This window comes from Megascapheus bottae, chromosome 3 (genome assembly GCF_031878675.1).
Source record: "Megascapheus bottae isolate mThoBot1 chromosome 3, mThoBot2.hap1, whole genome shotgun sequence".
NCBI lineage: Eukaryota > Metazoa > Chordata > Mammalia > Rodentia > Geomyidae > Megascapheus > Megascapheus bottae.
Genome location: NC_143511.1, coordinates 79,053,873 through 79,067,500, shown reverse-complemented (window position 1 = coordinate 79,067,500; position 13,628 = coordinate 79,053,873). Strand labels below are relative to the sequence as shown.

Genomic DNA, 13,628 nt, shown 5'->3' with positions numbered 1-13,628 from the left:
TTGTCATTTCTGACTCTAGATTTTTGTCTTCCTCTAACTTAGGGTAGTCACAAATTGTTTTCTCTCCCAGATGCTTGCAGAAAGAAGTGCAGCGTGGCTCTGTGAGTCCTTTTCAGGACCTCAAAGACCCATGAGGATTGGTTCAGACTGATGGAAGTTGTAAGGAGCTAGAAGCAGAGAGTTGGCTCCTACATGGTCACAGTATGAGATCTTCTCCCCAGCACATCCTGGTCTTGGCAGTGCCTCCCATTTCCTCCTATAGGCCCCCCCTTTTCTCCTACACCTTGTCTGTCCACCCCCTACCCGATTTACTTATAATGTGGAATGATTCAGGCACCTCTTAGTTCTGTTCTGCTGGGGCCCATCACTTGGGCTTTCTCTGTCCCTCTCAAAGGGCAGTATTCTCTGGAGCCACCCTGACCTGTGTCTTTGTTTCTCTTCAACCTTCTGGTTGCTGCAAGTTTTTCTCTTTGTCATATTTGTCATCTATGTGAGACATAATTTAGTGTTTGTTCTTTTCTCACTCAACATTATATTGTAAGTTTCCTGACATGTTGGTAGATAACATCACTTTTAGTGGCTTTTACAATGGTCCATTGAATGGCTGAGCTGCAGTTTTCCTTATGTTCCTGTGGCTGAGCATTTAAGTCATTTGTAGAATTTCACAATTCTACAATTGTGCTGCAGGAAGTACCTTTGAACTTGAAGCTTTTTCTTTTAGTTGGGGGCATTTTTTTTTTTTTTGGTCTTTAGAATATTTTATTGTAGGTGCTGGGAGTTTGGCCTAGCGGTAGAGTGCTTACCTAGCATGCATGAAGACCAGGGTTCGATTCTTTGGTACCACATACATAGAAAAGGCTGGAAGTGGTGCTGTGGCTCAAGAGGTAGAGCTCTAGCCTTGAGTAAAGCCAAAGGACAGTGCTCAGGCCCTGAGTTCAAGCCCAGGATTGGCAAAAAAAAAAAAATGATTTCACTGCTGAATTGGTTCACCCTTTGTCCCACCATTTTTATACTTCCCTTTTCCCTCCCCAAATCAGATAAACTTATATACAAGATAAGGGTACAGAAATAAAAAACACCGGTAGAAGGGACTAAGCCAAAGAAAAGAAAAAGGAAAAAAAAAAAACAGCAAACAATTCAATAAAAAATTTCTTGCTTCCATTTTGATAAGCATCATTTTGTATGCTCACAGCTTTTGGAGGCACTTTCTTAACTTAGATTCTCTGAATGAGAACTAATAGGCAAAAGATACATACTTTAAAAAAAGTTACTTCATATAGGATTTATGATTTTTTGAAGAGTTAGCATTTGTCAGAAATGTTAGAATAAGAGAGACCCTAGTGTAGGGTTTCTTTCTCCTCAGGATGGCTACATAATTGATATGTGGTGTCCAGTTCGACTGGGAACATATCCTCAAGCCTGAGAGAGGAGTCCAGCTCCTGGCCAAAGCCTCAGTGGAAGATGGTTTGTCTTGATGGCCACAGAGCCAGCAGTCAGAGCTGACAAGTTGCTGATGGACTCTGGCCTGGCTAACCTCTGGAAGGTGTGTAGGGCAGCAAAGCAGGCACATGAGGTATAGTGCCCAGATGTGCTCAGAGAGTGTGGCAGACAGAGTTGTTCAGTGTTGTGCTGCATTGAGACCCACAGACATGCCACCAAATGACTTGCCACACTTCTGGCATTAATAGCAGATAGCTGAAGGTCTGGGAATTAAGTCATCTCATAAACATTCAAATTCATGGCAAAATTACTATTTAATTAGAAAAAGATCTGTAACATTGTGCTACTTTTAAATGAAAGCCATTTTGTAGGAATTAAAACTGGGTCATAACATTAGTGTAATGCTTTAAAACAAACATTACTAGGACATACTGAATATACTCTAATTGATGAATTAAAGGCATTAGTTTTGCCTTTGGATACTTAATGTGATTATGTTTTAAACACTGACACTAGAAAGCCACCTCTAGATCGAAAGTGCTTCCCTCTTTCTTTGTTAAAGTATGATGTGCCTGGGAATGTAATGCTTGTCCTAAGGAAAGTTTTGAAACATTTAATTTTTAATCTACTACTATGTAATATGATAAAATGTTATAGAGAGTTCTTGAAAAATCAAAAGTCTGTCTCCCTGAGGTAGCTGATTTCTTTTGTACATTTGCCTTTCATGTTTGTATATTTTATGTAGAATGGTGATTATGTTGAATAACCAATTTTGTATCAGTTTAAAACTTAACAGAATAACAATACATTTTCCCATGACATCATGTCATTTTTCTAATACAGTGGAATAAGCATGAAATTCTACATCATAATGTATGTATGCAGTTAAGTGGATCTCTGAGTGGAATTATTTGATGAAAGACATTGGAACAGAACTTTTCCAAGTCAAATAATAAATAGCTGCAGAAGGTCTTGTGCTTTAGATTCACACTAATAGGATATACTCTTGAGATTACTGTTCTTATTACCATTCTTGCTGACATTGTTTTGTTTTAAGTCTTAAATTAATAAGTGGTAAGTAGATAACAAATTCCTTTCAGAAAATTAGTCTCAGTATCTGGATTCATTATGGAGGTAGTTTAATCAAGTTTCAGGCAATTCAGACAGACTTGAAAGTGATCTGTTAGTTTCACTATAAGGAAGATTTTAAATTAATATTTGATACTGAGAAGAATAAAAAGGCTGCATTAGAGTTAGCATTAAAATTGTATGGAATATAATCTTTCGGAATGATATAAAGTAGCTTCCTTGTGGAGGACTAAAGAGAACCATCATGGCAATGGAGCCATGGGCCTTGGGAGACGGCCTGGCCTCCCCTAGTCTGGGAAGCAACTGCCAGTTGCTGACTTAATACATCGGTTAATGTTTGGAATTTCCAGATCCTTGCATAATCTATAAATTATTCAACTTGTCGGGACTTCAGACTTTAAATTAAAAATGCTCTTCCTTCCTGTAGACTTACTAATGGAACACATACAGGAAATTCGAACTTTGCGGAAACGTCTGGAAGAATCTATTAAAACAAACGAGAAGCTACGGAAACAGTTGGAACGGCAGGGGTCTGAGCTGGAACAAGGTAAGGTAGGGCCACAAGGTGATACATTTGCTTGGGGACATATTTGCAATTGGCGGATGAGATGGGTTCTTGCTACGTGTCCACTTCTGTCTCCATCACCAGAGGAGCCTGCCATCTTCTGGTGTCTGACTCAAAGCTAACTCTCCTTGGGACTTTGGAAGCTGTGGAGCTATAGATCTGGATTCTAGAGTAGACCAAAGCTGTATTTTATCTTGTCATCAATAATGGATTTTAAAAATAACAGCACTTTAGCAGTCTGGTAAGATTCACTTGTCAAAGAAAAGGTCACTAGTATGCCTGCATAACCACAGTTAGCTCCCAGTGAAATGAGAAGCTTCTGTGAAAACAGAACATCATTTTCTCATAGATAAGACATGCACATCATTCAAAACTGAACACTATCATTCTTTTCCAGTTAGGCCTGTTTTTGCTTCCTTCCTTCCCTCTTAGTTGTTGTCTGTATCTTTACAGATTAAAAGAATATACATAGAAATATATATTTTTAGTCTTCCCTTCAATTATACGAAAGGCAGCATCCTTAGGGTTTGCTATACCACCCAGTTTCTGTTGGACACTATGTCTTGGACATCTGCCCTTGCTCTGAGCAGGATGTAAGAATGTAGATTGAGAGCAGCCTGGAGTATTTTCTGGGAAAAGCTGAAATTGGTTCGGCTATTGTAGGTGTGGTTCCCAGCCTTTTGTTTCTTAGTTTTGTGACTTTAGGCAATTTATCCCACTTCTCCATCTTATTTCACAAAGCTGGGTCATTGTAAGATTACACGAGGCAATGTCGTGATAGGGCCTTGCTCACTGCGTTCAGTGAATGGTTGCTTTCATCAGGTATTTTATTATTGAATCTTGTTTAACACTGAAGCTCCGCAATATGATTTCCAGTTTGGTGAGGTGATTTATTGAGATATAAAAAGATATAATTCCATTTTACAGCTTTGGTCCCTCAGCCCACTTATTCCTCTCTAGCCCACTGTAGCCATCAATTTAGGATACCTTTCCAAAGTCCTGTATGTGTTGTGGATTTCAAGATAAACTGTATTCATTTCCCTCCCTCTCTCCATTTCTCCCTCCCTTCCTTCCTCTCTCCTTCCCTTGTACTCATTCTATCCTATCCTGCAGCTTTCCCACTCAAATCCCACCCCCAACCCCCCCCCGCCCGACAAATTGATTAATCTGAATTATTAGTTGTATCATACATAGGAAAGAAATACATGCCTGGACCCTTTACATTCACTCTTGGTAATGCCGAATTAGATTCATTCTGTTTTACATTTTCCCTGGCAAATCCAATTATAGAATTATTTGGGGGCTCAAATGGCCACCGGCTACAATGGAGCAGGCAATTGCTCTGGAGAGTAATTCTGTCTGACAGGAAGGTTTACAAAAAGGCATTCATAAAGTATTTACGCTGGTGGAAAGACATTCTGTTCTCACCATGTTGTCATGGTCTCTGAAAAGACAAAGAAATGAAAGTGGGCCCACCTCCCTCACTGTGAGCGCTCCCCCTAGGAGTAGGTTTGAGAAAGGCAGGACTCCTTATAATGCTGGGGTGGAATAGTGTGAAACATTTTATCTGTGACTTGGAGCTTCTTCCTCAGCTATCCTGGCTCATTGTGGTGACATTCAGAGGAGGCACCATCTTTGTAGCACTAGAGTGGCCCCAGCTAGCAGGGTGTGGCTGCTCAGGTTTATTCTACATCAGGATTGTCCTTTGGACTTGGGCTTAGTTCTTCCTTTGTACCTTATTCCATGTGCCCTTTAGCTTTGCTCAGTGTAGATGTCAGTAATTTTTTTCCCCTAGCTCATTCAGGCCTCTTTTTAGACCTCTTCTAGTTCCATTCTCATTCATCTATATATCCATCCATCCATCTGTCTGTCTGTCAGTCTGTGTGCCCATCCATCCATCCATCCATCCATCCATCCATCCATCCATCCATCATAATGTTAACAGAAACGGTAACAGCAAGAATAGCAGCAATATCAGCCTCCCCACTCCTCCCCACTTTTTAAAAATCCAGTACCAGGGATTAAACCAGGGCCAGCATGGGCTAGGCTCTATATAATTTGAGTACAGCCCCAGCTCATTTTTGTTTTTTGTTTTTGAGATAACCTCTTGCTAACTTTGCCCAGATTGACTTCAAAGCCATGGTTCCCCCACCTCCTGTGTATCTTGGATTATAAGTGTGTGTCACCACTCCTGGCTCAATATTAGACATTTATATTGAGCTAAGAAAATACCCAGGAAAGTGGTGTGACTTGTCTTGTTACAATTATTAAGAAATCAGAGCCATAGTTCAACCTAGTTATCTCTAAAATGATAGCACAGTTCATAGGAGAGAGTAGAGGATGATGGTGGAAAGAGACATAAAAAAATCATGATGTGTGATAAATGACTTCTTGGTGGAAAAAGAAAAGTAGAGAGAGTATGAACTTCTGAGAGAATTGGTTGTATATTACTTGTGCTCCAATCTATGCCAGGTTGTTTTCAGCCATGGCAGAGTAAAATAAGAGGAAAAGCCGGTGTAAACAATAGACATTTATATTTTCGTACACAACAAGAACCCCAGAGGCAAGTAATTCTAAGGTAGGCTTTATGGTTGAGTGATAGAAGGTTGGAATTGTTATTTTTGATGACTGTAGTAATTACTGAGCACCTCAGCCTTTTAGGACAGTATCTGAAGCAGTGGAAAGAAGAGTCCAGGGTTGCTGTTTTCTCCTTTCATAGGGGGAAAAAAGTGTCCCTGGCACCACCAGCAAGCACTTCTTGAAGACCTGTCTTCAGGTCTCATTGAGGGCAGTGGCTTCTGCTCATGTGCTCCTCTAGGGTGGCATGGAACTCTGTAGTCTCATTTCAGTAGTGATTGCAAGTGCACTCAGTCAGCTCAGAGACGGGTAGAGTCACCCTGCCCACAGAGTGCACTCCAGAAGGCAGCTGTAAGCAGGAAGCAGGGATTGTGAGATGAGTAAGTTCAGGGAGGGGAGAGATGGAGTGAGTGTCAAGGGAGGTGTCCAGAAAGAGGTGGCCACATAGGCTGATCGAGAGGAAGAAGTGGGTTTCAGCAGCTAGGCAACAGCTTTGGTGAGACACTGATGAGGACGAGACTTCCAGCCTAATCTGTCTAGCTTTCGATCCTGATCTTTGCAGTGTACACTTGGAGCCAAGATAATAGAGAGTGATTTTTCAGGGGAAGAGGGCTGTGGGGAGGTAGGTGAAAGGAGCTAATTAGTTCCTCTCTCTGCAGTCATGGGCACAGAAGACAAAAGTGGTTGTGTGGCTGTGCTCAAGGACATGAGAACTCAGAATGGAGTAGGCATGGGGTTGTGAGTAAAGGGATACTGTGAGGTGGGAAGGAAGCCATGGAAGTCTGGCCCTACACTAACAAGTGCAGAGCTTGCGTTTTGTCTTTCACAGTGCTAGGCCATCAGATAGTTTTGAAGAAATTGTGTATAGGATGATAACTCCAGCACCAGAGCAGCATGGAAAAGGTTAGAGCATGGTGCTAAGCCTGAAAAGGAGATAGGAGGTTCTGCCAGCCTCCCATGCCTGGCAGAGAAGAATTGTCAGTCATTATTGCTGGCTGGAAAGAATGACATTGCCCCATTCATAAGGACATGGAAAGACTTGGGAAAAATTATATTATGTGAAGTAAGCCACACCCAAAGGATCATAGGCTCAATGGTTTCCCTCATGTGTAATAATTAGTACACGCCTAGGACTCTCCTAGCAGAGGATTACAATAGCTCAAAACCTAGGTATATAAGTTCATGTAGGATGAGACTAAATGAAAGGACCTCCAGGATATGGAAACAAGAGCTTTATCTGTGTGATTGCTGTTCTTAATGTACATGTTATTTCTCTTCTCTTTTTTTCCCCCTTGTGGTTAATCTTATGTGGTTACTGTATCTGACTTTGTTACCTGGCATACTGTATATATGTTTATTTGTTTATTTGAAATAGGAAAGGGAAGGGGGGAAAACAAGATAATTGAGAGGGGGTGGGGGGAGGAAAATGGGGACAAAAACATGAGAAGGGGTATTAATGTGTGAGAAGTAATGCACCCACTACCTGACAAATGTATCTGGAACCCTCTATACGTTACCCTGAGAATAAAATTTTAAAAAAAAAAAAAAGATTGCTGGCTTAGGGCAGAGGAAGAGAGGGGAATGTCGCTTGGTGTCGGGGTCCTAGTGGCCCTCTCCAGAGACTAGAGGCTAATAGGAAAGGTCAGAATGGAAGGGGTCATCTTTGGCTCTGGAGGCTAGGTGGCTTCTGCAGCTGAGTGGCCTTCAGGATGAGGCCCAGGGAGGCAGCTAGCCCTGGTGACTGAGATGATCAACCCACTGCCCCACCTGTCAAATCTCTGCTTGATTTACTCTCCAGGCAGGTGAGATGGGAAGTGCCCCCTCATGCCTCCTCTTTTAAGCCACCTCTCCTTTTTCTCTGGGCTCTGGCAGTCACAGGAGTGATTTTCATTGCTTTTGTTCATTGTTTAAAACTATTTTAGGGGATGTGCCATCCATCCATAAAGACTGCCCATAAATGACTGTTTCCATTTTAGGTCCCACAAACAGTCTTGCTCATGGTTCTGAGCTGCACGGTTCTCTGACATCTGAGATCCACTTCCTGAGGAAGCAGAACCAGTCCCTCAGTTTGATGCTTGTGAAAGGATCCAAAGGTAAGAATTACGAGGCCACCTGTGGCCTAGGCCCCAAAGTCTCTGTGTTGACCAACCTAGGTTCAAATCTTGTGGCTCTGACAGCTTTGCACTATTTAATTGTCCCAACAACATTACAAAGTATCAGGCTTTTCTTTTTTTTAATATGTGTGTGGTATTGGGATTTGAACTCAGAGTCTTGTTCTGACTGGAAAGGTGTTCTCCATTTGAGCCACCTCTCCAGCCCTTTTTGCATTAGTTATCTCTTCCTCTCCATCCCCAGTCTGTCTTCAAACATGGATCCTCCCAATCTCTGCCTGGCTGATAGCTGGGATTGCAGATGTGAGCCACCACATCTAGCTAGCATTCCTGTTTCATAACTGAGAAAATTGGGGTTCAGAGAGGTTAAGGAATGCCTCATAGGGTACTTGTGATAATTAAATCATATAAGGTCCTGAGCGTATGTCTTTACCAGAGTCTCAGTAAATGTTAGTGCATTTCCTTGTTACTTATCCCCTCTACAGCCTCCTTTCATTGGGGAAGAGAGAAGGGCTAGAAATACATTATTGGCAAATCTCAAGTAGAGATTTCTCCTACCAGTATAGTTTATCCAGTGTTTCTTATACAGCTCTTTCTCTTAATTCCTATTTTAAGTTTAGCTCCCAAAGAGCATTTAGTCAAGTAATCTTATAGTATTTAAAATGAAATGAAATGAAGTATCACTAGCCCCATTTTTCAGGTAAAAAATGGGCCTAGGAAGTGTTGCTAGCCTGTGGTCACAAAGCCAGAAGGTGGGGTGGGAATTGGGCCAGATTATCCCAAGCTCCCTGGAGGATTTTGACCTGATTCAGGTTTAAGAGATGAGATTGAGGCTCTGTAGCCATTCACTCACTTGCTAAGCATTCCTTGTCTCCTATTCTACCTCTGAGGTCTGTGAGATTCTGCTACAGAAATGAACCAGTCCTAGTCCCTTCCCTCATCAGCTTATTGTCTGATGGGAGACAACTAGACACCCTTGAGCAGGCCACCAGGAAGGCACCAGAGAGCTGAAGGACCCTCACCGCTGAACTGCTGGTCCTCAAGGGCTGAGTCTAGGGAAGGATCAGTAAGGGCATTTAAAGTTCGGAGGAGCTGGGAGCTTTCAGAATGGAAGGAGGGCAGACAAAGTCTAGGGTTAGAGGTGAAGAGAGTAGAGCAATGTGCAGCTTGTTACGGCTGCATCTAACACCATCTGGAACCTAAACTTGCAGAGAAATAGCCATGTTTAGTGTATCTGTGGTGTCAGAAGCTAGCGTGTTAGTGCACAGCCATGATCATAGCACTGGGGAAGCTGAGGCTGTAGGATTGCAAATGCTACTAGGCTGGCCTGGGTCACATAATGTTGAGTTTTAGTCTAGCCTGAACTACAGAGCAAGGCTTTGTCTCAACACTAAGTATAGGAGGCATGTCAGAGACCCTGGGCCTTCCTCAGGCTCTGCGGCTTCCTGGCTGTGAAGCCTCATCATGTGGGGACAGGGAATGTCATCGTACCTACTTCAGAGCTGTGCTGTGCAGATTAAGTGAGATGGCACCAGTGGGGAAGTAGTGTAAAGTCTGTGCAGATAGTGACAGAAGGAATGTGGCAGCCACCACCCCTCCCCTTGTTCATGGCTTGCCAGTACGTGGTGCTCTGGGTTCCAAACAAGCTGACTGAGCCTGTGCTAAGCCCTATAACATGATAGCTCAGTTGTCCTCATGGCAACATGTCGTGGTGTGGGCAGGGTGGGGAAGTCGAGGTGAAGGTTCCCAGTCAGCAGCTCTGCCTCCAGCTCCATGCTCTTGGTCCCATTGTCCCCTGTGTGCTTCTGGGAGTTCTTGATCCTCAGCAGAGGTGACATCCTCCACCCCCTGGGGTCTCCGCCCACTGCTTGCTCTGAGAGGGCAAAGTAACCAGATTTGCAAGGCCCATTATATAATAGAAAATTAAACAGGCCCATTTCATCCCAGTGATGTTTAATCTACAGCCTTGATGTCGACAGATTTATCTGCCCAAAATGTGGAAAATAATTGGAATGCCAAAATCATAAATGCCAGATTAAATCTCATTCGTTTTTGTATTCTTGGAGTGCTCCAGCTGAAGTGGTGTATCTGTGTAATAAGGTTAGGAGAAACAAATGGCATCCCTTCTCAGTGGCACTTTTTGGTATTTGTAGATAAACAAAAGGAGAATGACAGATTACGAGAGTCTCTTTCCAAGAAGGCTGCGAGTCTTGAGCACCTTCAGCAGGAGTGTGCTGGAGTGAGGGAAGAAAACGAAAGGCTGTGGAAGGATGTTGCTGAGAGGGAGAGCCACAACCAGCAGCTGTCCCGGGAGCTGAGCAGGTGCAGCCCGACTCCTGATCCCTACCTTGCCCGCCACCCATGCAGGCTGTGCAACAAGGCACGCTTATCCCTGGCCTAGTGTGCAGAATGGACAAACACATGGGCTTATCATGTTCAAATGGGGACAAAATGTATGAAGTTGGTCTTGAGGAGGAGAGGGCTGGGAGTGGGGTGCTGTTTTCCATCTAGGAAATGGCATCTGAGAAGATGCTGCAGGAGCAGAGAGCAGTGGCACAGGAGCATGAGAGTTTCCAGGCCCTGAGGCAGAGTGCCTTTAGCTCAGCAGGAAGGCCAGTGCCTCTGGAGGAGAGTGAGGGCCAGGGCAGGGTAGAGAGCACCGAGAGGGCCAGGTGCTCTGTCATACCTGGCCTCCTGGCCATATGAGAACTTTGTGGGAGAGGGTTGTTGGGGGCAGCACTGAGGTTCAAGTTCAGGCCTTGCACTTGCAATCGGGTGCTCTACCACTTGAATAATGCCCTAGCCCTTTTTGCTTTAGTTACTTTTCATCTACGGTCTCAGTTTATTCCCAAACCAGCCTGGACTATGATCTTGCTATTTTGGCTTTCCACATAGCTGAGATGACAGGCATGTATTCCATGTGTGGCTTATGAGTAGATGAGCATATGAGAGTCTCGTAAATTTTGGCCTAGGGCTGACCTCAAATAACTCTACTTTGATCCCTGTCTCCTGTATAGCTGGGGTTATAGTTGTGTACCATTTCGTGGCCCAGGATTTTGGGGTTTAGTGAGCAGAAGAATTACAGCAATCTACAGGTTTTAAGATTCATATGGCTTGCTCTCCTGCAGTTTCCCTTTGAAGCTGTTTTGTTCCGGATATTTTTGGGGCATTCACGAGTGCCCTGTCCCTCGGGCTGAGCAGCCTCCTGCTGCCCGCCCAGGGTGTGTCCATCATCAGACAGCCTGGCATAGGTCTGGGCTCTTCTCACACATCTGCACACGTGGAAAGGCACTGAAATGTTTTAAGTTCTGCGTTCTCCTCATAACTTGAATGGAGGATTCTAGAATACCTGCCTTTTAGGGTATTTTTGCAGACCACCTGACAGAAGGTGTGCAAAGTGCCAGATGCTAGGGCACGTGGGAATTCTTAGTCACACTCTTGACCCAGGTGGTGTGGACATTTCCTGGGCTGGAGCGGTGGGGGGGGGCCTCTGGGTAGAATTAACCTCTTTCCCCATGCTGGAAACATTTTAGGGCACAGGAGGAGGTGATGTCAAAGCAGCAGCTGCTCGTACAGAATGACAAGCTGCTGCAGTCCCTCCGAGTGGAGTTGAAGGTGTATGAGAAGCTGGATGAGGAGCACAGGCAGCAGCGACAACAAGGTACTGGGTACTCAGAGCCAGGTGCTCCTCTTCCTCCTCCTTTTTTTTTTTTTTGAATAAGGTTTTCCCTATTTAGTCCAGGTTGGCTGTAAGCTCAGATTCTTCTACCCCAGCCTCCAAAATATTGGAAATTTTAGGTGTATACCCCCCCATCTCACTTTGGGACCATTCTTCTACAATAGTAGCAGGAAATATAGAAGGCTTAGGCTCAAGCGTGGGGCCAGCTGAAGTCTCAAAAGATTATTGGTTTAGTAACCTTTTACAGATTATTTCACCCTTCAGGCCTGTTGCTGCCCCTGTGAACTTGTCTGTTAGCATCCACTGTGTGGAGTCGTGAGAATTGAACATGGTCTTCTAACAAAGCATCCTGGCCCCAGTCCCTGGTACATAGTAGGCACTGAGGGAAAAATCCTTTCCTGCTCCTATGTATTTCTTGTTGCCCATTTGTTGAGTGAACATGTGAATGGATCCCCTGCCTGTGGGACATGGCTCCTGGCCATGGCATGCCTCTTGGCCCTGCGCATTCTGTGTTTCCTCAGAGCTGCCAGATCAGAGGGACTCTGCATGCAGGATTTATGTTTCAGAATCCATTTTGAGGTATAGTGGGATTTTTTTATTTTTATTTTTATTTTTATTTTTTTTTTTGCCAGTCCTGGGCTTAAGCTCAGGGCCTGAGGACTGTCCTTGGATTTTTCTCAAGGCTAGAGCTCTACCACTTGAGCCTCAGCACCACTTCTGGCTTTTTCTAAGTATGTGGCACCAAGGAATCGAACCCGGGTCTTCGTACATGCTAGGCAAGCACTCTACCACTAGGCCAAACTCCCGGCCCGATATAGTGGGATTTTTTAAAACTAACTTTCCAGATGGTTTCTCCCTGTTGAAAGTTTATCTAGGAAAGGGTCATCTAACAGTGTTCATTTCTCCTCAAGGTACTTCTCGTACTTCGGCTGTTGTGGCTTTTTTAATAAACTGTGGCTCTTAAAATCATCCCCTTTCATTCTGTAATTCTAGCCCAAATAGATTTTATTACTACTAGACATAATTTCAGGGTTTGGTATGCAATTTGCTAGGCTTTTATGGCCAGAAGTGAAAATTAATTTCTAGCTCTTATTTAGCCTGTGGAATAGCAGCAATTAAGTCAGCCAATATTTTTGTTTTAATGTCGAGTTGTTATTTTAAATTGTGCCTCGTTCTTAGGAAGGGGAAGGTAGTAGGAAGTGTCTTAGGAATGGGTTGGTTCCTCTGAGGACTGACTCTTTGATGGTGGAGGATGATGAGACGTCCCTGTGCACATGTCTGCAGAGGCCCAAGCTGAGGCAGCTGGAGAAGGCTGGAAGTGGCAGGATCCTTTGAGAGACCTGCAAGGCCTCCTGAGCGAGATGCAGGCTCTGCGGGCCCAGCTGGAAAAGAGCATTGAAACCAACAACATCCTGCGGAGCAGACTGGAGGAGCAGCTGGCTCAGGGGGTAAAGAAGGCCCAGGAAGGAGCCCTTGTTCCAGCCATCCAGGCCCTGTGCATCCCCGAGTGGTCCCTTCAGCTGGACAATCACGGTAGGATACCTGCCTCACCATACTCTCTGTATCTGTGTGCACCGTGGTGCTGTGTCCTGTAGAAGTGCCTCACCAGGGACAGCAGATGCTGTGTCCCTCATGCCACTGATCTGGTTAGCACTCACCTCTGACACAATAGCATTATTTCTGATGGGGTGCTCTGTTCTCTCAAAGTAGAATATGGGCTTTCAGCTGCCCTCAGTTCCTCTGGGCCTCCTCCCATTCCTCCCTCCCTCCCCTCTCCCATTTAGTCCTGTCTGTGTCACTCTGAAGCTGAAAAGCATTCCAGTCTCTCTTAACTGCCTTTAAAAGACAACCCAAGCCTCTCACTCTGGCTTTTAGTACCTCTCAGGAGAGGCAGGAAATAAGTGGATCTGTTTGGCATTCACTCATGGGCACTCTGTAGCACTACAGAGGCTATAGAGGGAGGAGAAAGGAAGACACCCCTTTCCATCTGCCCAACAGGGCCTGGAACAAACCACACACGGTCAGGCTCTCTGAGCTGGTACCTCCTTTTCTCTACTGTGGGTGAGGAATTGAGGCCCAGAGAATGAACAAGGTTTTCCCAAAGTGACATAGCAAGCAGATGGCAGAGCAGGAGGGAGATGTCCTTTCAGTTCCAAGGCCAGTGCTG

The 13,628-nt window shown here is 44.4% G+C and overlaps 1 protein-coding gene across 10 annotated transcripts in view; it reads left to right on the top strand.

Moving 5' to 3' along the window:
* Positions 1-13,628, top strand: part of Cdk5rap2 (CDK5 regulatory subunit associated protein 2) — a 177,919-nt gene that overhangs the window by 145,603 nt on the left and 18,688 nt on the right. For all 10 annotated transcript variants that reach the window (XM_090330524.1, XM_090330523.1, XM_090330528.1 and 7 more), the window contains 5 exons: positions 2,957-3,076; positions 7,648-7,764; positions 9,936-10,104; positions 11,316-11,443; positions 12,746-12,994. In XM_090330524.1, the coding sequence (XP_090186650.1) occupies positions 2,957-3,076; positions 7,648-7,764; positions 9,936-10,104; positions 11,316-11,443; positions 12,746-12,994 (783 nt within the window). The remainder of the gene's footprint in view (positions 1-2,956; positions 3,077-7,647; positions 7,765-9,935; positions 10,105-11,315; positions 11,444-12,745; positions 12,995-13,628) is intronic.